Source organism: Ovis aries, chromosome X (assembly GCF_016772045.2).
Source record: "Ovis aries strain OAR_USU_Benz2616 breed Rambouillet chromosome X, ARS-UI_Ramb_v3.0, whole genome shotgun sequence".
In the NCBI taxonomy this organism is placed as follows: domain Eukaryota; kingdom Metazoa; phylum Chordata; class Mammalia; order Artiodactyla; family Bovidae; genus Ovis; species Ovis aries.
This window is the reverse complement of record NC_056080.1, coordinates 2,105,499-2,129,666: the sequence shown is the minus strand read 5'-3', so window position 1 is coordinate 2,129,666 and position 24,168 is coordinate 2,105,499. Positions and strand designations below refer to the sequence as shown.

The window sequence follows — 24,168 nt, the reverse complement described above, 5'->3', positions numbered from 1 at the left end:
AAGACCAGAGTCAGGCCTTAGTGAGGACCAGCGTCAGGCCTTACCGACTCGACGAGTGGCAGCCCTTACCGAGGACCAGAGTAAGGCCTTACTGGGACCAGAATCAGGAATTTATGAGGACCAGCGTAAGGCCTTACCGAGGACCAGAGTCAGTCCTTACTGAGGACCAGAGTCAGGCCTTAGTGCGGACCAGAGTCAGGCCTTACTGAGGACCAGAGTCAGGCCTTACCGAGGACCAGAGTCAGGCCTTATTGAGGACCAGAGTCAGTCCAAAGTGAGGATCAGCGTCAGGCCTTAGTGAGGACCAGCGTCAGGACTTACTGAGGACCAGAATCAGGGATTTCTGAGGACCAAAGCCAGACCTTACTGAGGACCACATTTGAGCTTCAGTAATGTCCAATTGAGGCTTTATTGAGTACTGGATTGGGTAAAGCCTGATTCCATTCCTCAGTAAGGCCTGACACCGGTCCTCAGTCAGCCCTGACACCAGTCCTCAGTCAGGCCTGACACTGGTCCTCATAAAGCCTCCTGAGGTCCTCAGTCAGGCCAGACATCACTCCTCAGTAAGGTCCTCAGTCAGGCCTGACACTGGTCCTCAGTGAGGCCTGACTCTGGCCTCAGTAAAGCCTGACCCTGGTCCTCATAAAGCCTCCTGAGGTCCTGAGTCAGGCATGACAGCGGTCCTCAGTCAGGCCTGACACTGGTCTCCAGTAAGGCCTGACTCTAGCCCTCAAAAAGCCTCCTGAGGTCCTCAGTCAGGTCTGACCCCGGTCCTCAGTAAGGCCTGACCTTGGTCCTCAAAAAGCCTCCTGAGTTCCTCAGTCAGGCCTGATACCGGTCCTCAGTGAGGCCTGACTTTGGCCTCAGTAAAGCCTGACCCTGGTCCTCATAAAGCCTCCTGAGGTCCTCAGTCAGGCCTGATACCGGTCCTCAGTAAGGCCTGACTCTGGTCCTCAGTAATGCCTGACCTTGGTCCTCATAAAGCCTCCTGAGGTCCTCAGTCAGGCCTGATACCAGTCCTTATTAAGGCCTGACTCTGCTCCTCATAAAGCCTCCTAGGGTCCTCAGTCTGGCCTGACACCTTTCCCCAGTAATGCCTAACCGTGGCCTCATAAAGCCTCCTAAGATCCTCAGTCAGGCATGACACCAGTCCTCAGGAAGGCCTGACTCTGCTCATCAGTAAGGCCTAACCCTGGTCCTCATAAAGCCTCCTGAGGTCCTCAGTCAGGCCTGACACCGGTCCTCAGTAAGGCCTGACCCTGGTCCTCATAAAGCCTCCTGAGGTCCTCAGTCAGGCCTGACACCGGTCCTCATTGAGGCCTGACTCTGGTCCTCAGTAAGGCCGACCCTGGTCCTCATAAAGCCTCCTGAGGCCCTCAGTCAGGCCTGATACCTGTCCTCATTAAGGCCTGACCCTGGTCCTCATAAAGCCTCCTGAGGTCCTCAGTCAGGCCTGACACTGGTCCTCAGTGAGGCCTGACTCTGGTCCTCAGTAAGGCCGACCCTGGTCCTCATAAAGCCTCCTGAGGTCCTCAGTCAGGCCTGACACTGGTCCTCAGTGAGGCCTGACTCTGGTCCTCAGTAAGGCCGACCCTGGTCCTCATAAAGCCTCCTGAGGTCCTCAGTCAGGCCTGATACCTGTCCTCAGTAAGGCGTGACTCTGGTCCTCAGTCAGACCTGACCCTGGTTCTCAGGGAAACCTGACTTTGGTCCACACTGTACCCTCTTTGTGCCCTGACTCAAGCCTGATACTCCTCCTCACTAAAACTTCTCTCCGGACCTAACTACCCGCTTACTGCAGTCCACATTCATGCCTGACTGTGGCCCTCACTAAATCCTGACTCGATTCATCACTGAAGACTGGCTCTGGTCCTCACTAACAGCTTCCATCTGGTCGTTGCGAAATCTGACTCTGGACTTCACTGTAGCCTGAGTCTGGTCCGACTAAAGGTCGACTCTCATCCGTAATAAATCCTGAATCTGGTGCTCACAAAGTCTACTCTGGTCCTCACAAAACCCTCAGCCTGGTCCTCGCTAAAGCATTGCTCTTATTCTCATGAAAGCCCAACTGTTAGTCTATACTAAAGCCTGACCCTGAGGCAATATAGCCTGTGGTACTCATTACAGCCTCAACTGGTCTTCCTAAAAGCCTCACTAAAGCCTCAGTTCAGTTCAGTCGCTCAGTCGTGTCTGACTCTTCACAACCCCATGGACTTCAGCACGCCAGACCTCCCTGTCCATTACCAACTGCCAGAGTTTACTCAAACTCATGTTCATCAAGTCGGTGATGCCATCCAACCATCCCATCCTCTGTCATCTCCTTCTCCTCCTGCCTTCAATCTTTCCCAGCATTAAGATCTTTTCCAGTGAGTTGGCTCTTCACATCAGGTGGCCAAAGTACTGGAGCTTCAGCTTCAGCATCAGTCCTTTGAATGAATATTCAAGACTGATTTAGGATGGACTGGTTGGATCTCCTTGCAGTCCAAAGGACTCTCAAGAGTCTTCTCCAACACCACAGTTCAAAAGCATCCATTCTTTGACACTCAGCTTTCTTTATAGTCCAGCTCTCACATCCATGAAAGCCTCATTCCTGCCCTAATGAAATTGTCTGCAGCGCCTCCTAACGTCTGACATTCAGTTCAGGTCAGTTCAGTCCCTCAGTCGTGTCCAACTCTTTGCGACCCCATGAATCGCAGCACACCAGGCCTCCCTGTCCATCACCAACTTCTGGAGTTCACTCAAACTCACATCCATCGAGTCAGTGATGCCATCCAGCCATCTCATCCTCTGTCGTCCCCTTCTCCTCCTGCCCCCAATCACTCCCAGCATCAGAGTCTTTTCCAATGAGTCAACTCTTCGCATGAGGTGGCCAAAGTACTGGAGTTTCAACTTTAGCATCATTCCTTCCAAAGAACACCCAGGGCTGATCTCCTTTAGAATGGACTGGTTGGATCTCCTTGCAGTCCAAGGAACTCTCAAGAGTCTTCTCCAACACCACAGTTCAAAAGCATCAATTCGGCGCTCAGCCTTCTTCACAGTCCAGCTCTCACATCCATACGTGACCACTGGAAAAACCATAGCCTTGACTAGACGGACCTTTGTTGGCAAAGTAATGTCTCTGCTTTTGAATATGCTACCTAGGTTGGTCATAACTTTCCTTCCAAGGAGTAAGCGTCTTTTAATTTCATGGCTGTAGTCACCATCTGCAGTGATTTTGGAGCCCCAAAAAATAAAGTCTGACACTGTTTCCACTGTTTCCCCATCTATTTCCCATGAAGTGATGGGACCAGATGCCATGATCTTCATTTTCTGAATGTGGAGCTTTAAGCCAACTTTTTCACTCTCCTCTTTCACTTTCATCAAGAGGCTTTTTAGCTCCTCTTCACTGGTCCTAAATAAAGCCTGAGTCTACTGAGGCCTGACTCTGTCTGTCATAAAGCGTGACTCTGGACCTGTATTTAGAGCCTGTCTCTGGTCCATACAATCCTGACTGTAGTCCTCAGTAACGCTTGCATCTGGTCTGCACGAAAACCTGACTGTGGTCCTCATATAGCCAGACATTGGTTCACCGTACATCTGAACTCTTATCCCCACTCGTCTGACCTCGTCTTCAATACTGTCTGACTCTGATTTTTCTCACTCCTGACAGGTCCTGAATAAAACCTGCTATGTTCCCCAGTGAAGCCTCAGTAAAGCCTGTGGACCTCAGTAAAGCCTGACTCCAGTCCTCACCGAAGCCGGACTCTGATCCTTGTGTGGTTGTGTAGTCGCTCAGCTGTGTCCAACTCTCCACGACCCCGTGGACTGCAGCCTGCCAGGCTCCTCTGTCCATGGGATCCTCCAGGCAAGAACAGTGGAGTGGGGTGCCACGTTCTCCTCCAGGCGATCTTCCCGACCCGGGGATGGAAGCCACGTCTCTTGCATCTCCTGCAGTGGCAGGCGGGATCTTTACCACTGGCGCCACGTGGGAAGCCTGGTGCATCTTGTAAAATGTCGTGTGAGCCCAGGTTTTCAGCTGCAGGTTCTAGAGCTTCATGGGACCTGCTCTCTGTTCTCCCCGTTGTCACTGCCTGCTCACACCCGCGTCATGGTGGGACTGAAAGGCAAGGCTGAGAGCTTCATTCTTGTGCTGTCTTATTTTCTTTTAGTTTGCAGTACTAATCAAATGAAGCGCACGTCTCAAGTTGGCAGGAAGACTCCTAGATAATGACTTCCTTTAGGCATCATTGAATCTTCTCATTTAATCAATGATTTCATTATTTTATGTGGGGCTTGGTAAGGCAGCCCCTTCTCTCTGTGTGTTTGTATCTCTAGTCTTCTTGCTTTTAAAAAATTAGTTCCTGTCAAAACTATTCGTACAATTTTAAAATATTATAAAGTTCCACGTTTATTTCCTATTAGCACGCTGTCTGGACCATATTATGTAATATCATTATTTACATCTGAGAGTTTGACAAATGACCACAACTCCATTGATTCATTCTGGTGTGTTATAGGAAAAGACATTATTGGTAGCAGTGGATGCTCAGCTTCAAAACAGTGTTGAGTAAATATGACTGCTGGCTTTGCTTCTGTTTTAGCAGCTGGTGTTGGAATAATTGAGCTTTTCCTAGTGGTTCAGACAGTAAAGAATAGGCCTGCAAAGCAGGAGACCTGGGTTTGATCCCTGGGTCAGGAAGATCCCCTGGAGGAGGGCATGACAACCCACTGCAGTATCCTTGCCTGGAGAATCCCATGGACAGAGGAGCCTGGCAGGCTACAGGTTTGATACGACTGAGTGACTTAACCACAACCCACACCTAAGATATCACAGGAGGAAATAAACGATAGTATGGAATCTCCACTTGAGAAAGTCAAGAATTTTTTTCTTTTAGGAGGAAAATATACTTTTCTCGTCTCTAGCTTTGGTAAGAAAGTTTCCACGTAGGAAAAAGATGATGTTCCCTTTTCTATTTGAAATGTTCCTTATACTTGTATCAAGTAGGGTGTCCATCCGTGTATGTGTCTGTGTGTGCATATATACATTTATATATAATTCTAGAGAGGATGGAGTTAAACAGGTAAAAATAGCAGTCATTGTAGAAATCTAGATTTGAAATACGTATAGACATGCAAGGGGTTCCCTGGTGGCTCAGACGGTTCAACTGGGTCGGGAAGATCCCCTGGAGAAGGAAATGGCAACCCACTCCAGTATTCTTGCCTGGAGAATTCCATGGACAGAGGAGCCTGGTGGGCTAAGTAGCAGGGGGTCACAGAGAGTTGGACATGACTGAGCAACTTCACTTTCACTTTCATAAGACACACAAGGCAAGAAGAGGTTTTACTATGGTACATAATGGATTCTTGAATTACTGTGCACAAACACACACACACATACATATATGATGCTGGGAAAGACTGAGGGCAGGAAGAGAAGGTGGGTGACTAGAGGATGCGATGGTTGGATGGCATCACCGACTCCATGGACATGAAATTGGGTAAACTCCGGGAGCTGGTGATGGACCGGGAAGCCTGGCGTGCTGTGGTCCATGGGGTCACAAAGAGTCGGACGCGACTGAGCAACTGAAAAATAACAACAACAAAATACAAACAGGCACACATTAATTAATAAGCTGGTCTGTCTCCCTCCTGAAGTCACATCTGGACAAGCCCACTGCGTTTGTAGGTTTCTAAGGACGCTTTGTCTCTGTGACAATCCCTGCTCTACTTTATCTTTGCCTGTATCTCAAAACAAAGGCATCAGAGTTTTGCAAGGTCACAAAAACCTTTCCCTTTACAAATCATCTTACACTGAAAGGAACTTTAAACCTATTTTCAGGTTCCATTCTTCCCCTCTCCTCCTTACGTCAAGGTGACTTCAACAGTGAAGTCTGTATAGATGATGAATTTCTGCAAGAGAGAAAAAAGGTGATTGGAATTTTGGCCCCTAAACGTCCAGATGGCATTTATGATTGACAAACATACAAAGGCACCGACATGCATTTTAGGATGAAAGGCAAAGGAGGCCATGTCTGTCCTGGTTGGTGCCCCCTCTCTGAAGAGGAGCCTGAATAATTTGCTATTTTTACGGGAAAGATTACAAGTCTGTTGGGGCTTACCGGGCAGCTCAGGAATAAAGAACCCACATGCAGGGGACGCGAGTTCCATCCCTGGGTGGGGAAGAGCCCCTGGAGGAGTAAGTGGCAATCGGCTCCAGTATTCTTGCCTGGGAAATTCTGGGACAGAGGAGCCTGGCGGGCTACAGTCCATGGGGTCACAGGCAGTCGGACACAACTGAGCGGCTAGACAACAGATCTGTTGGGCTATTATCCTTTCTCATGTTTGTCACCATAACAACTTCAAAATAACTCTTAGTATTCACGAGACGAATAGACTTTGTTTCGGGAGATCAGTGTCTTACCAGCTAAGAGAGGATCAGAAGCTAGGTTTGTCTGTCCATACCAGTCTGAGCTTCTGTCTCCATCTTCTCTCTTGTTTACTGTCAGAGAAGCACTATGGTTAACTGGGCAACTCACTCCACTGGCCGGCTCCAAGGCCCTGGAGATGTCTCTTCCAGGAAAACCAGAGAGGATGCAGTTACAATAGGTAAAAATACTCCAGTCGTCTTAGACGTCTAGATAAGAAACAGGAGTAGACACACAAGGCAAGATGATGTTTGATTACGATACATAATGGATTCCTGAAACGCTTAAGTGTAATTAAAGATATAAAAAGGACAGAGGGAAACTTCTAGAACTGCTATGCATACCCAGCGCTGTAATGAGATGCTTTTTTGAGACACAGCACTACTTGCAGACTCTCCTCCTGTAACAACAATAAAAAAAAAGAAAATCGAAAGGGAAGGCAGCTTAGGGGGACAAAGACGCCGCAGACAGGGAGCTGGGTGCAGGTGGTGCTGACCGACGGAGCTCGGGCAGGAGGGAGGAGGTGAGGGAGCCTTATGGGTGGTAGAAACATTTTCAAGGGTGCCAGGTAAATGTCCCAATTTTACTGGCCGTTGAATAAAACTGAAAGCAAGTCAATGGCAGTCTATATCCTGGAGATTCAGTACACTTAACTCTATTTTGCAGGGAGTAGCACATCCAGAATTTGCTTGGCAGCAGCTCAAGGAAGCCGTATTTCTCTTGATATATATCGCAAATTAAGTTTGCATGCATGCGTGTGCTCAGTCGTGTCCGACTCCTTGTGACCCCATGGACTGTAGCTCTCCAGGCTCCTCTGTCCGTGGGATTCTCCAGGCAAGAATCCTGGAGTGGGTTGCCGTTTCCTCTTCCAGGGGATCTTCCTGACCCAAGGATCGAACCTGTGACTCCTGTATTGGCAAGCAGATTCTTACCGCGGGCACCACCTGGGATGCTTAAAAATGGGCCCTACTTGGAATTCTTTCTCGGTGCTCTTCCCCAGGACATTTCTTGAGGGCAGGTGTCTTACAGCGTTGCGGGCCAAGCGTCCAGAAGGCCTGGTTTTAAGTTGTTGTTACAGGAAGTGGCCACAAGAGGCAGCATTTCCCAACGCTCTGCCTGGTTACCGGGGAAACCAGAGGTTGGGGAAAGGCATGTTGCTGGGTTGTGCATCCCAGCGGAAAGCGCTTACAACTAATTACCTGAATTCTAATTTTATATTGGAGTATATAGTGGGTTTGATCATCTTCAGGTACATCTGTGTGGATGCAGAGAGCATCATCGCATTCATTTTTTATGCATTAGTTGCTCAATTGTGTCTGACTCTTTGTGACTCCGTGGACTGTAGCCCACCAGACTCCTCTGTCCGTGGGATTCTCCAGGCAAGAATACTGGAGTGGGTTGCCATTTCCTCCTCCAGGTGAGTAATACTCCACTGGATACATGCACCATATCTTCTGTGTCAATTCCTTTATTGATGGACCTTGTTTCTTTCTGCTCTCAGGGAGATTTGTTTTCCTTTTCTCTCTCTCTTTTTATCATCTGAAATCTTCCTACCTTCACTTCTCCTGAGAACAGGGATCTTCTTCAAGTTGCTAATCCTACTCAGAGTTTATCAGCTTTGATAAATACTCCCTGAATAAATGGAGAGAGGGAAAAATAAATCTGATCGAAATTTGAGTGGATCAAAGATGATGTGATTTCATTAACAATAAGTTTAAATCTAAGCAGATTATTCAGCTTTGTATCAAATGGAATTTTATGGATGGGAGAATTTTTAAAATAACAGAAATCCATTCACTTTTGCCAACCCTGTTCTTTAATTAGTTTGAAAACTTACCTGCTAGCCATTATGTGCAAGAAACATATCAGATACTGTGAAAATGAAAGTCACTCAGTCGTGTCTGACTCTTTGCGACCCCACAGACTACACAGTCCATGGAATTCTCCAAGCCAGAATACTGGAGTGGGTAGCTGTTCCCTTCTCCAGGGGATCTTCTCAACCCAGGGATGGAACCCAGGTCTCCCGCATTGCAGGTGGATTCTTTACCAACTAAGTCACAAGAGAAGCCCAGGAATACTGGAGTAGGTAGCCTATCCCTTCTCCAGGGGATCTTCCTGACCCAGGAGTAGAACCGGGGTCTTCTGTGTTGCAGGCGGATTCTTTACCAACTGAGCTGTAATTCACAAGCTAGGGGAAACTGGACAGAATCAAGACATACCACTGATGGAAAAGGAAAAAGGGAGGCATATATTTAAACTGTCGTTTGGCTCTGGTTACTTCTCAGTGGGATGTTCTGGGGGTTGAAACGATGTGTTCGTTCTCTTGGGAAGACGTCCATGCTGCCGTGGCCCCTGCATGTGGAGCTGGCTCCCTCCCAGTTCACGGCGGGTCAGAGACACACGCACAGTCACCTGCTTCTGGAGGCCAGAGGGTCCCCTGATCCTGTGGTTCCTGGAGCCGACGAGACACGCTGAGCCCTTACAGAATGCTGCTCAGTTAAGAATTCTTTCCAGCCACAACGCAACAGTGCCTATGTGAGTTCTCTGCCTATAGACCTATTCAGCTGCACTTCATGGAGGACAATTCTTCCCCAAATATCCCCTCAAGACAGAACATTCTGCCACCACATCGCATGGCTGAATAACTCACCTGGGAGCTTCCTCCTGCTGATATCTCTTCAGTTCTTACGCTTTTGTTTCTCCTTTAAAAACCAGGGGAGTCCCGCCACCTCCTAAATAGAGTCCCCGAATCTCACCTTTCTCCCAAAGCTCCCGACTGGGTTGCGTTCAGCTGCGTGCCAAGGGTTCCCACGTCGCCTTTGTAGGAAAGCAACTCCATCGCATCTAGACCACAGCTTCCCAAGGATGCCCTGTTGTTAATCATGCCCTTCCTCTTCTCTGACCCCACTGCTGAGTTTGGAGTGGGGTTCTGCTCATCCAGCTCATTTGCGTTTACCTTGTGTGTGCTCACTCACGTTGGACTCTGCCACCCCATGGACTATAGCCCACCAGGCTCCTCTGTCCATGGAATTCTCCAGGCAAGAATACTGGAGTGGGTGGCCATGCCTTCCTCCAGGGGATCTTCCTGACTCACGGATCAAACCCGAGTCTCCTACCTTGCAGGTGGATTCTTTACCACTGAGCCACTTGGGAAGCCTCCTTTACCTTAGACTCCACCATAGAGATGGAGCATCTCTATGAGACTCTAGACCTTGGGGAGTCCTGCCCCCCACCCTCAAACCTGATCCCAAATTCGTGGTTAAGCCCATCATCACTGAACCAAGGCAGCTTGAAAACTCCATTACTCACCTGGGGTTTGGCTTCTCCCCAGAATGAGTGGTCTGGCAATTCCATAGGTTTTTTTCTTTCCAATTAAAAAAATTGTTTTTATATTGGAGTATACCTGATTTGGGTCTTCCAGTGTAGCTCTGTGAAAAAGAATCCGCCTGCCAATGCAGGAGACGTGGGTTCTATCCATGGTTCTGGAAGATCCTCTGGAGGAGGAAACGGCAACCCACTCCAGTATTCTTGGCTGGAGAATCCCGTGGACAGAGGAGATTGCTGGGCTACAGTCCACGGGGCCAGAGAGAGCCAGACAAGACTGAGTGCACACACATACACACACACACACACGTGTTTGACTGACAATGCTGTGTTAGTTTCAGGGGTAGTGTGTATCTGTTAATCCCCAAATCCTCTAATTTATCCCTCCCTCCCTCTTTCCTCTTTGGTATCCAAAAGTTTGTTTCCTAGCTCTGAGTTTGTGTGTTTTGTAAGAAAGCTCACTTGCACCATTTTTTAAAATTCCACATATAAGTTACGTCACGCACCATTTGGTTTTGTGGGAGGAGGGGGCTGACTTACATCACTTAGTATGATCATCTCTGGGTCCATCCATGTTGCTGAAAATGCCTTATCTCATTTTTTATGACTGAGTAATATTCCATTTTCTTCCCCACACCATCATTTGTGTCGATTCCACTGTTGATAGATTCAGAGGGCCACTACCACTCTGTGATGTTCTTAAGAAGTCCTTAAAAGGGCATTAACTGTATATCTGTTCTCCTGCATTACTTTAATTCAGACCTTCAAATCCTGTCACAGAACTATAATCATCTGCACAATCGTTTGCTTTTGAATTGATGCTTTTGAACTGCGGTGTTGGAGAAGACTCTTGAGAGTCCCTTGGACAGCAAGGAGATCCAACCAGTCCATCCTAAAGGAGATCAGCCCTGAGTGTTCATTGAAAGGACTGATGCTGAAGCTGAAACTCCAACTCTTTGGTCCCCTGATGCGAAGAACAGACTCACTGGAAAAGACCCTGATGCTGGGAAAGATTGAGGGCAGGAGGAGAAGGGGATGACAGAGGATGAGATGGTTGGATGGCATCACCAACGTGGTGGACATGAGCTTGAGCAAGCTCCCAGAGTTGGTGATGGACAGGGAGGCCTGGTGTGCTGCAGTCCTTGGGGTCGCAAAGAGTTGGACACGACTGAGCGACTGAACTGAACTGAACTAATACAATTGTTTCCTTAAGGTTTTCCTCACTTGCTCTGTGATTTATCATCCTGAAATATTGGGTTGGCAAAAAAGTTCATTCCAAGTTTTTCCATAACATCTTCCTAACTTTGTGGCCAACCCAGTAGAATAGTGGTGCTTTCCTCTGCCATGTTCAGGAACCAGTGATGTCGTTTTATGCCCAGGGACTCCACACTCAGAGCTCAGGCCAGACAGGCCGGCTCAGGACACATCCTAGGACACAGTGAATAAGACGCACGGACTGATCCATCCTTAAATTGAAACACTTCTTTATTTTGAAAACCATTCTAGCACATACAGATTCCTCTATGTATGAAACTGTCATTGCAGTTTGGTGTCACTCTGACCAGGGTTAATTAGGCATTAGCCTCATTAAGAGCCAAGTGAACCGGCTGCTCAAAAAATTCCTAAGAGGGGTGTCAGGGAGGAAAGAGAAGCCTCCATGGAGAAGAGCTTTTATAATAGAGCAGACCTGGAGAAAGGAGTCAGAGGCTCACAGGAAGCAAATCGCAGTCTCACAGCTGTCTTCCTCCATCCGGAGGGAAAATGGTCAGATGTGAAGACGGGGAACTGAGCCTGTGTGTGTCCGCTCTTAGTCAGCATGGGCAGAAGTAAGGCTCTCAGACAAACTGGAATTGCAGGCCGAGGAGGAGAGTTTTGCACTGGGACGTCCCTGGTGGTCCAGCAGCTAAGACTCCATCCTCCCAATGCAGGGGGCCGCCCAGGGTCAGTCCCTGTCAGGGATCTACACCCCACGTGTCACAACGGAGATCAAAGATCTCACTTGCTGCAACTGAGACACTGCACAGCCAAATGAATAAAGAGAAACACACATTTTGAAAATACCAGCTGAACGGAAGGGGATGGACTGAGAGCCTAGCTATACAGGGAAGTAAGTCAGAAAGGTGCGGAAATACTGCAAACAGTGGCCAACTTTATTTCGGGGGCGCCAAAGTCACTGCAGATGGTGACTGCAGCCATAAAATTAAAAGACCCTTACTCCACGGAAGGAAGCTTATGACCAACCTAGACAGCATATGAAAAAGCAGAGACATTACTTTGCCAACAAATGTTTGTCTAGTCAAGGCTATGGTTTTTCCAGTAGTCATGTATGGATGTGAGAGTTGGACTGTGAAGAAAGCTGAGTGCCGAAGAATTGATGTTTTGGAACTGTGGTGCTGGAGAAGACTCTTTTTTTTTTTTTTTTTAAGTTTATGAAATTTTTTAATTTGTCTTCAAAGATCAGTCACACCTATAACCACATACACAATGCTGAGTCCTCCCTGGGGAGAAGAAACAAAACCTCCTCAGGTATGAACTCTACCTTCAAACATTCCAACAAACATATTTTTAAAAGTAAGTCAAATACAGAATTCAGGCCATGCAATGATGTCTTTTATTATGTATGGGTTTTTAAAATTATTTTTGCAATATCTCCATACACAGGCAAAAAAAAAATTGTTTAGCATATTGGAACTTGCAAACCTGATCACTGCATAGAGAAGGCAAAATTATCCCTATAGCACACTTAACCAGGAGGCCAGTTCATCTGCCGACCTCCAAGAACATGGAGATGAACATGATAGACAGACTGGCCCCCATCTGAACCTTCATTCACCACCATTCGATAGCCCTTCTTCAGGCCCAGATCAGCAGCACATTTCTTGCCAACAATCATCAAATGCCCAAGAAGACTTTCATCATCATCTGCTGCTGCAGAAATCTGGGATATATGTTTCTTGGGTATCACCAGAAAATGTGTTGGTGCTTGAGGGGAAATGTCATGGAAAGCAAGACACTGGTCATCCTCATAAATGATTTTGGCTGGGATTTCCTTGCGAATGATCTTCCCGAAGATCGTGTCGCCGCCAGGCCGGGCGACCTGAGCCTTGGCGATCTCATCTGCCATCTCTGCCTCCCTCCCGTGCAGCCGGCGGGGGAGAAGGTCGGGAGGAGGGAGGAGCCGAGGGCCTGGAGAAGACTCTTGAGGGTCCCTTGGACTGCAAGGAGATCCAACCAGTTCATCCTAAAGGAGATTAGTCCTGAGTGTTCATTGGAAGGACTGATGTTGAAGCTGAAACTCCAATACTTTGGCTACCTGATGCAAAGAATGGACTCACTGGAAAAGACCCTGATGCTGGGAAAGATTGAGGGCAGGAGGAGAAGGGGACGACAGAGGATGAGATGGCTGGATGGCATCACCGACTCCATGGACTTGAGTTTGGGTGGACTCCTGGAACTGGTGATGGACAGGGAAGCCTGGCATGCTGTGGTCCATGGGGTCACAAAGAGTCAGACACGACTGAGCGACTGAACTGAACTGATGTCAGAAAGAGAAAAACTTGTATGTTCATACATATATACGGAATTGAGAAACGTGGTACTGATGAACCTGTTTGCAGGGCAGGAATAGAGATGCAGACGCAGAGAATGGGATGAACTGAGGGAAGAGCACCGTCATATACACAACACCAGGCGTAAAGCGCACAGCTAGTGGGCCGCTGCCGGACAGCACCGGGAGCTCAGCTCACGGCTCTGTGATGACCCAGAGGGGTGGGATGTGGGGAGGAGAGGGCTCAACAGGGAGGGGATCTCTGTCTACTGAGAGTTGATGGATGCTGCTGTATGGCAGACACTAACACAGCACTGTAAAGCAATTACTCTCCAGTAGGGAAAATAAAGATATATTTCATTCTTAGAAGAAGAAAAGAAACCAAGAAATGCAGTTGGTTGTTGGTCTATTTTAAACCTTCACAGATTTCACAGCAGTGGGAGCCAGCAGACAAAGCGTAACAACTGCAAGTCTTCAGCTCAGACCAGGAGCAGCTGGCTCGAGGGAAAGAAAGGAAAAGGATGTCCCTCGTTTACCGTAACGGATGCAACTCCTAAGCGTCAACCTGCAGCTACAGGGAAGGACAGTCCTGAAGCGGACATCAAGAGCAAGAGATGGGAAAATGGTCATCCGTGAGAGAATTCACCTTGCTTCTATGCTGACGTCATTAACGTGCCCTGAAGGCGTGAGCTGGCTTCTTTTATTTTAATGACAAATTTGGAATCATCCCAGACGTCTTCCCTTGTGCATCCCAAAAGTACTCCACATGTTTCTATGTTTATCATCTATTCATGACATACTGACTGTATACCGACTCCATTCACTATATGTACGTTCATTGCCTAGTGAGTGGATGATAAACCTTCGCATGGGATCAACGTATAGAGAATGAATGAATAACGGCATGTTTTATGAACGTCTTAGTTGCATTTCTTCCCAGGTGGTGCTTGTGGTAAAGAACCCATCTGCTAACGCAGGAGACATAAGAGACGCATGTTCGATCCTTGGGTGGGAAGATCCCCTGGAGGAGGAGGAGGATACTCCAGTATCCTTGCCAGGAGAATCCCACGGACAGAGGAGCCTTGTGAGGCTACAGTCCATGGAGTCGCAAAGAGTCGGACACAACTGAAGTGACTTAGCACGAACACACCTCTTTAGATCCTACCTACACCTCAAGTAAGACTTTAATTAGCAGAGAAGTTGGATCTATTATCTTTTTGGACATGGCTCTGCTTTCTAATTCTGTCCACAGCTTTCTGTGAGTAAATTTTAGAAGAACCCTAAACAAATACTAAATCGTCAGGCTGATTATTTGTATAACGTGCATTCATAGTGAAACACTCATTGACAGAGCCTACTATTTGTGCAAATATAACATACATACGTGGCTTCCCTTCTGAATGACAGAGATGGTTTAGAATTATGTAGAATGCATAGCAGACTTAATGGTGAGCTGACCTAGCTGCATGAGAAACGTCTGTTTGCACAGAAATTTAACGTCTTTATCAAAAGTCTGTCTTCATATTTTAAGGCAAATTTTGGGAAACTGGCAAATTTCCTTTGTCAGGTAAAAAGTTTTCTTTCTAATCTCCATCTTATTAATAGTGCCTTTGCGTGCTTAGCCGCTTCAGCTGTGTCTGACTCTTTGTGACCCCATGGACTGTAGCCCGCCAGGCTCCTCTGTCCATGGGATGCTCCAGGCAAGAATACTGGAGTGGGTTGCCATTTCCTTTTCTAGGGGATCTTCCCAACCCAGGGATTTTTCCTGGGTCTCTTAATGTCTCCTGCATCAGCAGGCAGGCTCTTTACCACCAGCACCGCCTGGGAAGTCCCTTTATTAATAGCAATACAGCTAAAATTTGAAATATTAATTCAAATATCACATCATGCTTATAATTTTTGGTCATATCTATACAATCTGAATCAATATATTGGGTGGGACAAGAACTTTGTTTGGCAGTTTTCCATAAGATGGTATGGGGCCAGCCCAATAGGAAACTCTCCTCCAGTTGGCCACCTTTGGAGTACAAAGAAATTCAACACGGTGAAATCTCACAAATGAGATTAATTGCGTACAAGCACAATTTTTGACTCAAACATTTTCAGGATCAGGGTTGACAGCAGTTAAGAGAACAAGGGATACATGCTAAAGCCCAGACAGAAGATCCGCCTAAGTTCCGTATCTCTGAACTGCAGGATGTCTTATGCATCTGAAGATGACTTCGCCTGCAAGAATCTTCCCACCCCCGCCCCCCAGCACTCCTACCCCATTTAAACTTTAGAGTCCACCTCTGGAAAAACTGGAGCCAGCAGGGGACGTTACAAACACAGCTGCTGAAGCTGGACACGCGAAAACTCAACAGTCTTCATGACGTCTTTCACACAACAAAGTGAACCAGAGTGGGTGGCCCTCACGTGCCTGGATGCAGCCGAGGAGGAGCTAGGAGTCAGCCCCTCTTTGCAGGCAGGGTAGGCTTCCAAGAGAGAGAAAAGGAATGACAGTCTGAACCCGGGGCCACACCAAATGGCTCCCTGGAGGTCGTCTTGGAGAAAACTCTCTCAGATGTGAAAGCGGGAAACACAAAGAGGCATTGCAAATATTCCCTAATACCCACCCCTTTTAAACCCTGGAGCAGAGGTTTTTTACATCAGCTCTATGTCAGATCATCAGGTCTTTGACCCCAGAGGTGGGGAAGCCCTGGCTTATGAGTTTCTGAATGTGGACAATGTGGATCTTTACTATGATAAAACAAACTCACTTGAAGATTAATGTGTTCTCCCATCGAGACAAGGTACGGTTCCCATTTATTTTTGCCTTCCTGATCACCAAAATTTGAAAAGATTGATACTTTCCATTGTTGATAAAGGTGGGGAGAAAAATGTTCTCAGAAGCTCTTAAGAGAGTGTGTCTTAGTACAGCCTTCTCTGCAGGGGAGTGTGCCTAGAACCTTTCACAGTTTCAACTGTGCATTCCCTTTGAGCCAGCAATGCTTCCTGAACTGGTTTCTCCTATGGAAATACTCTCAGTGTTCAAAGATGGATGCAAAGAGAATCTAAGGGACCATGAGTAGGAAATGAACCTATGAGTGAGCATGTTCTTCAAGAAGGGCAAGTTAAAGGCAGTAATTTAAGAGAATTATTTCTTTAGCAGCAACAACAAAACAACCCAATTAAAAATGGTTGTGCTGTGTCCTCAGTCACTCAGACTCGTGTCTGACTCTTTGTGACCCCATGGACTGCAGCCCACCAGGCTCCTCTGTCCAGGAATCCAGGGGGATTCTCCAGGCAAGAATATTAGAGTATGTTGCCATGCTGTCCTCCAGGGGATCTTCCCGACCCAGGGATCGAACCCAGGTCTTCCACACTGCAGGCAGATTCTTTACCGACGGACCCATTAGAAGACTGAAATAGATATTTGTTCAAAGGAGACAAACAGACGGCCAATAGGCACATGAAAAGGTGCTCAATACCGCTACTTGTTAAAGAAATGCATCAAATCTACAATAAGGTACTAGTTGTAGTACCTCACACCAGTCAGAGTGGTTATCATTCAAAAAAAAAAAATTCAAATACCAAATGCTGGAAAGAGTGTAGAGAAAAGGGAACCCTCTTACAGTGTTGGTGGGAATGTTAAGTTGGCGTAGTCACTTTGTAAAAGAGGATAGTTTCTCAGGAAAGAAACTAAAATTAGAACTACTTTATGACCTTGCAGTCCCACTCCTGGCCACAGACCCACAGAAAACCATAATGTGAAAAGATACATGCCCCCTCAAGGTTCATAGCAGCACTATTCCCAATAGCCAAGATATGGAAATAACCTAAATGTCCACCAGCAAATGAATGGATAAAGAAGACATGGTATGTATGTCACAATGGAATACTACTGAGCCAAGAACAAGAATGACACCATGCCCTTTGTATCCACATGGATGGACCCAGAGATTATCATACTAAATGAAGGAAGTCAGGAAGAGAAAGATATCACAAAATTATCACTTGTATGTGGACTCTACAGTATGGCACAAATGGAAACAGACTCATGGAGAACAGGCTGGTGGGTGCCAGGGGGGAGGCAGGGAGGGGATGGATGAACTGGGAACCTGGAGTTAGCATATGCAAACTATTATGTATAGGACAGATAAACAGGAAGGTCCAACTGTATAACACAGAGAACTATAATCAATATCCTGTGAAAGCGTATAATGGAAAATAATATGGAAAATATATAGATGTATAAGTGAATCATTTTCCTGTACAAGAGAAATGAATGCAACATTGTAAATTAACTATCTTCAATTTAAAAAAAAACTTAAAGAATTATTTCTTTGATTTGCTACTGAATGGGGAATATTCTAACAGAAAGTATGAACCAAATCTCTTTTTGTGCTTAAAAAAAAAAAAAAAAAGATGTACTTTTTGCATCTGGATTTCTCCTCTGAAAGAAACAATCAGATGTCAAACAGATAGTAATGACTGTTCTTAATATATGGATATGGGGGATGATCTGAATAACTTTTCCTCTGTTTTTAAATGTGCACACACATTTTTCACTATGTGCCTATACCATTTGCAATGAAAATACCACACACATTTTCAAGTAAGCTTTACTGCCAGAGATGTGAAGGTTCTAAAACACTCAGAATCCACACTGTAGAAGGCAGCAGCTGCTGCCGCTAAGTCACTTCAGTCGTGTCCGACTCTCTGTGACCCCACAGATGGCCCACCAGGCTCCCCAGTCCCTGGGATTCTCCAGGCAAGAACACTGGAGTGGGTTGCCATTTCCTTCTGCAAGAAGGCAGCTACCCATTGCAAAATTTGTGGCTTGATGGTTTCAGAGGTTTTCCTGTCTGTTTTGTTTGATTCTTCCTAAGTCTTCTGGCTCATGCGAAGGAAGTAAACTCACCTGAAACTAACATGTCATGCGTTGACAGGCTCAGAAACTTCTCTTGTCTTCCGAATAACCTTGAGGGGGAAATACTTCAGCCCGCATAATAACAGTTTGGAAGTGATTTTGCGTGCAAACGAGGAATGTAAAAATAAGCAACTTTTTCTCTGCAAAGTTTCAGAAATATGATATTGTTGTGAACGTTGTCACAGATTATCTGGTGTTAGAAAAGGTAAAAGGAAACAGGAAGTGTGCAAAATGTGGACCATGCTTTAAATTAGCAAATTCATCATGAGTATGAAGATACCACATTTATGAAATGCCATCACAATGAAAAGGCATTACCGGTACGCAACTAAGGTACTTGTTCAGTCGCTCGGTTGTGTCCAACTCTTTGTGGCTCCATGGACTGCAGCACGCCAGGCTTCCCTGTCCTTTACTATCTCCCGGAGTTTGCTGCAACTCATGTCCATTGAGTTGGTGATGCCATCCAAGCATGTGAGTTATCTACGTGCAGTAATTCAGTACCCAGCCATTACTTCTGCTTGGTATCATTCTGTATTCAGCTTTCTACATTTTCAGAAAGCCATAAATAAAAGTTTGTCTCCTCCTGCTTTTTCATGCCTGTTCTGCCGTAAACAACCTTCTACAGACTCGTAGACTATTCGGGAAGGACAAGATAATGGGAGCGAAAATAGTAGGTGAGGTGCATTTTTGCTCTATGCTAAACTTTCCATCTGTCTATCTGTATTTATAGCTTGTACAGCACCTGTTTTGTTTTGTTTTTTCGTAACGGACCAGTCTGATTCTCCAGTCACGGCTGGTGGTCTTCTGTGAGGGTATTCAGCTACTATTTCTCGAGCTAGGCAGATGGCAATCAAAACGCAACTTCGTAATTTTATTTTTCTAGCCACCGTCCAAAAATATGAACAGACTCCTGGGGACAGAACTGGCAGTACTTCGAGTTAAAACGGTGCGGGACATGTGTTCAGTTTGTATGTGCAAGGGATAATCACAAGCATGTATGAGTCGACAGAACCAAACACTGAGAACAACAATCTCATCCTCATAATGGTCAACAGTCACGGAACTCAATCAGTTCAGTTCAGTTCAGGCGCTCAGTCCTGTCCGACCCTTTACAACCCCATGGACTGCAGCACACCGGCCTCCCTGTCCATCACCAACTCCCGGAGCTTACTCAAATTCATGTCCATTGAGTCAGGGACGCAACCATCTCATTCTCTGTCGTCCCCTTCTCTTCCCACCTTCAATCCTTCCCAGCATCAGGGTCTTTTCCAACAAGTCAGTTCTTCACATCAGGTGGCCAAAGGATTGGAGTTTCAGCTTCAGCATCAGTCCTTTGAATGAACACCCAGGGCTGATTTCCTGTAGGATGGACTAGTTGGATCTCTTTGCATTCCAAGGGACTCTCAAGAGTCTTCTCCAACACCACAGTTCAGAAGCATCCATTCTTTGACACTCAGCTTTTTTTAAGGTCCAACTCTCACATCCATACATGACTACTGGAAAAACCATAGCTTTGACTAGATGGACCTTTGTTGACTAGATAGACCTGCATCAGAGGGCAGACAGAACTCAATACCCAGGACTAAATGGCAGATGGGCAAAAGCGGTAGGAATTTCCAAGAGCTGCATTGACCTAGACTCTCTCATGGGACTGGATGTGACTAAGGCACCCTCAGGACCAACAACAGCAGAGAAGGTGACTCTGGCCTGTGTGATGAATGCACGTGGTACTAAATGAAGCTTATAATGAACTGTAATATATGAAGAAGCTGAGGTGTCCAGATCAAGTGACCGCTTGGGAGAAAAGCTAGGGTTACCAGAAAATAAAACTGACCAACTGTCAGAAGCAGTGATTTGGACATTTCACTCATGTCAAGGGCGGCAGAGCACTGCAAAAGGAGGACCTGTCTTGTTGAGTAATCCACTTGGGAAAAAGCATCTTGGAAGGTGCAAACAATCCTTATGACCTAGATCAGGAATAAATACTGGTTGGTGAACCAAATCCTTCAGCTGTGGGCAGCTAGAGAATATCCTCATCTTTACGGTGTGTAGGACCATCGGAACACTGGGCATATATATATACAGTAGGTAAAATGGATGAAACCAAAGACAGCCTTAAAAAGGAGGAAGAGGGGGGATTTCCCACGTGGTCCAGTGGCTGACACTCTGTGCTTCCGATGCAAGGGGTCTGGGGTTTGATCCCTGGCCAGGGAAATAGATCGTACATATTGCAGCTGAGAGTTCACATGTCACGATTAACACCTGGCACAGGCAAATACATAAATGAACATAAATATTATTTTAAAAATGAGTAAGAGGGAAAAGCCTCCCTGGTAGCTCAGTTGGTAAAGAATCTGCCTGCAATGTAGGAGACCTGGGTTCAATCCCTGGGTCGGGAAGATCCCCTGGAGGAGGGCACGGCAACCCACTCCAGTATTCTTGCCTGGAGAATCCCATGGACAGAGGAGCCTGGTGGGCTACAGTCCATGGGGTCGCAAAGAGTCGGACACGAGTGAGAGACTAAGCACACACACAGAGGGTAAAAGAATATAGACAGTGGAGAAACACTATTAAATTAGCCTAAGTGAACCAATCCAATTTTCAATACGTTTAATATTCTGTGTGTATTGTGCTTCATACAGTGCTTAAAAGCATTTAAGAGGATCAGATATGTCAGACTGATTTGAATTAAACAGAAAATTCACTAGGTGTGTAATCAATGTTGAAATGCCTATAGAAATCAAATTAGTTTAATTAATAAGCATTTGCTTTATTGATTATATCAATGAAATATGGCTACTTAGAAGAATGCTATACAAGTGAGTCAGGTATCAAAGTAGAAACAGTGGTATTTTTCATGTACCTAGCTGGTTTTTATATTAAGGAATCTATCAAAATGGAAAAGGATAGATGCATCAATATCTCACATCATCTTTAGCTAGTAGAAATGGTCAGGATTAAAATTAAACCCTGTACACGCATGGTGGTAGAGGATACAGGGTCCTCTGGAATATGGTAAATATGATCCGGAAAATACAGAGGATGTCATCAGTAACTGAGAATATGGGATCTAAAAATACTGAAATTAGGTAAAAGGAGCTAACAAGGGCACTCTATGGAAGTATTTGTTGGTTATTAATAGAATTAAGTCTTTATGGAGGTTGGAGAAGGGCATGGCAACCCACTCCAGTATCGCCTGGAGAATCCCACAGACAGCAGAGCCTGGTGGGCTACAGTCCATGGCATCACAAAGAGTTGGACACGACTGAGGAACTTGAGCACGCACACACTTAATTGGGATATTCACCATCAAAAGGAAAGTAGGTGGTATAATTCAGCAATGGAAATAACAATGTGAAAAAATAAAAAGATGAAGCACAATAAGTAAAATTAAAACCTATATACGCTTCCCTTATTGCTCAGTTGGTAAAGAATACGTCTGCAATGCAGGAGACCCAGGTTCGATTCCTGGGTCAGGAAGATCCCCTGGAGAAGGGACAGGCTACCCACTCCAGGATTCTTGGGCTTCCCTTGTGGCTCAGCTGGTAAAGAATCTGCCTGCAATGGGGGAGACCTGGGCTCAATCCCTGGGTTGGGAAGATCCCCTGGAGAAGGAAAAGGCTACCCACTCCTGGATTCTGGCCTGGAGAATTTCATGGACTCTATAGTCCACGGGGTCACAAAGAGTTGGACACGACTGAGTGACTTCCACTTTCGTTCTTTCGTGATTAACCTTACATCTGCATGGGAGGCAGGAGCCACTTGAAACAGAGAAACTTAACGGAGCTGTTAAACTTAACTCTGCTATTAAAAAGAATGCATTTGAATCAGTTCTAATGAGGTGGATGAAACTGGAGCCTATTATGCACAGTGAAGTAAGTCAGAAAGAAAAACACAAATACAGTATACTGACCCATATATATGGAATTTGCAAAGATGGTAACGATGACCCTATATGCAAGACAGCAAAAGAGACACAGATGTACAGAACAGTCTTTTGGACTCTGTGGGAGAAGGCGAGGGTGGGATGATTTGAGAGAATAGCACTGAAACATGCATATTATCGTATGTGAAACAGATCGCCAGTCCAGGTTCCATGCATGAGACAGGGTGCTCAGGGCTGGTGCACTGGGATGACCCTGAGGGATGGGATGGGGAGGGAGGTGGGAGGGGGGTTCAGGATGGGGAACACGTGTACACCCGTGGCTGACTCAAGTCAATGTATGGCAAAAACCACTACAATATTGTAAAGTAATTAGCCTCCAATTAAAATAAATTAAAAAATAACATATCCCCCCAAAAATACATAACTGAGGGTTTCAAAGTGATGGTGGGAATAAAGGTAAGTTTGAAGGTGCCTCAGAACCCAGCATGTTGAGGCATTCAGTAGGTGGTTTGATCCATGGGCCTAAGAGTCAGACAGTGGGATGTCTGGACTGGAGATAGAGCTTGGGGGGTCATCAGACGACAGACTCCAGTTGTAGCTGCCCTGCCTGATTGGGAAGAATGAGTGAGAAAGCATAAGGGTTGGCAAGATCATCTGAGATGCCCCAATGTTCTAGAGGGAGGGGGCATAGGTATACCTATGGCCGATTCATGTTGACGTATACCAGGAACCAACACAATATTACTGGAAAGGGATTATCCTCCAGTTAAAAATAATATTTTAAAAAAAAGCTTCCTAGGTGGCATGAGTGGTAAAGAACCTGCCTGACAATGCAGGAGACACAAGAGATACAGGCTCCATTCCTGGGTCGAGAAGATCCCCTGGAGAAGGGAATGACAACCCACTCCAGTATTCTTGCCTGGAGAATCCCATGGACAGAGGAGCCTGGCGGGCTACAGTCCATGGAGTTGCAAAGAGTCAGATGTGACTTAGCGACTTAGCACGCAGGTAAGCTCTTTGCTCATGAACAAAGACAAGAGGTAAATAAAATGATTAAGGAAGGGTGGATCTTACCCAGTCCGCAAAAAGAAAGCTGGGACATGACTGAAGCGACTTGGATGCACATGGCGGAAACCAATACAAGTTGTAAAAATTTCTTTTTAATTAATTAATTAATTTTAATTGGCGGCTAATTACTTTACAATATTGTAGTGGGTTTTTTTTGCCATACATTGACATGACTCAGCCATGGGTATACATGTGTAAATATATATATATATGTTAAAAAGACTTCCACGCTGGTGCAGTGGCCAAGACTTGGAGATCCCAATGCAGGGGGCCCCACCTGGATCCCTGGTCAGATAAGTAGATCCCACATGCAGAAACTGAAAAGATGCTGCATACTGCAATGAAGATCAAAGATCCTGTGCAACATAACTAAGACCCAACACAGACAAAGAAACAATCAAAAATAAATATTAAATATATAACACATAAGATGTTTCACAGATAAGTCTTACGTGATTCTTCCATTGGCCGTAGACAGAGAAACAGTGTCATTACTAATCATTCAAGAAGGCTGAGCGCTGAAGAATTGACGCTGAAGACTCTCAAGAGTCCCTGGGACTGCAAGATCAAACCAGTCCATGTGAAAGGAAGTGAAGTCTCTTAGTCGTGTCCGACTCTTTGTGATCCCGTGGACTGTAACTTATCAGGCTACTCTGACCATGGGATTTTCCAGGCAAGAATGCTGGAGTGGGTTGCCATTTCCTTCTCCAGGGGATCTTCCTGAGCCAGGGATGGAACCCAGGTCTCCTGCATTGCAGGCAGACGCTTCACCGTCTGAGCCACCAGGGAAGCCATGTGAGAGGAAATCAACCCTGAATATTCACTGGAAGCGCTGATTCTGAAGCTCCAATACTTTGAGCTTCAAAGAGCGGACTCACTGGAAAAGACCCTGATGCTGGGAAAGACTGAAGATGGGAGCAGAACGGAGCAACAGAGGATGAGAGGGTTGCATGGCATCACCGGCTCAGTGGACAAGAGTTTGAACACACTCTGGGAGATAGTGGAGGGCAGAGGAGCCTGGCGTGCT

General features: G+C 46.1%; 1 protein-coding gene across 1 annotated transcript; it reads right to left on the bottom strand.

Moving 5' to 3' along the window:
• Positions 1-12,316: 12,316 nt before the first annotated feature.
• On the bottom strand, positions 12,317-12,856 carry LOC114111378 (adenosine 5'-monophosphoramidase HINT1-like). Its single transcript, XM_042241906.1, has one exon. It carries the CDS (start codon positions 12,850-12,852, stop codon positions 12,472-12,474), a length of 381 nt encoding a protein of 126 aa, XP_042097840.1. The 5' UTR covers positions 12,853-12,856; the 3' UTR covers positions 12,317-12,471.
• Between the last annotated feature and the right edge of the window lie 11,312 nt (positions 12,857-24,168).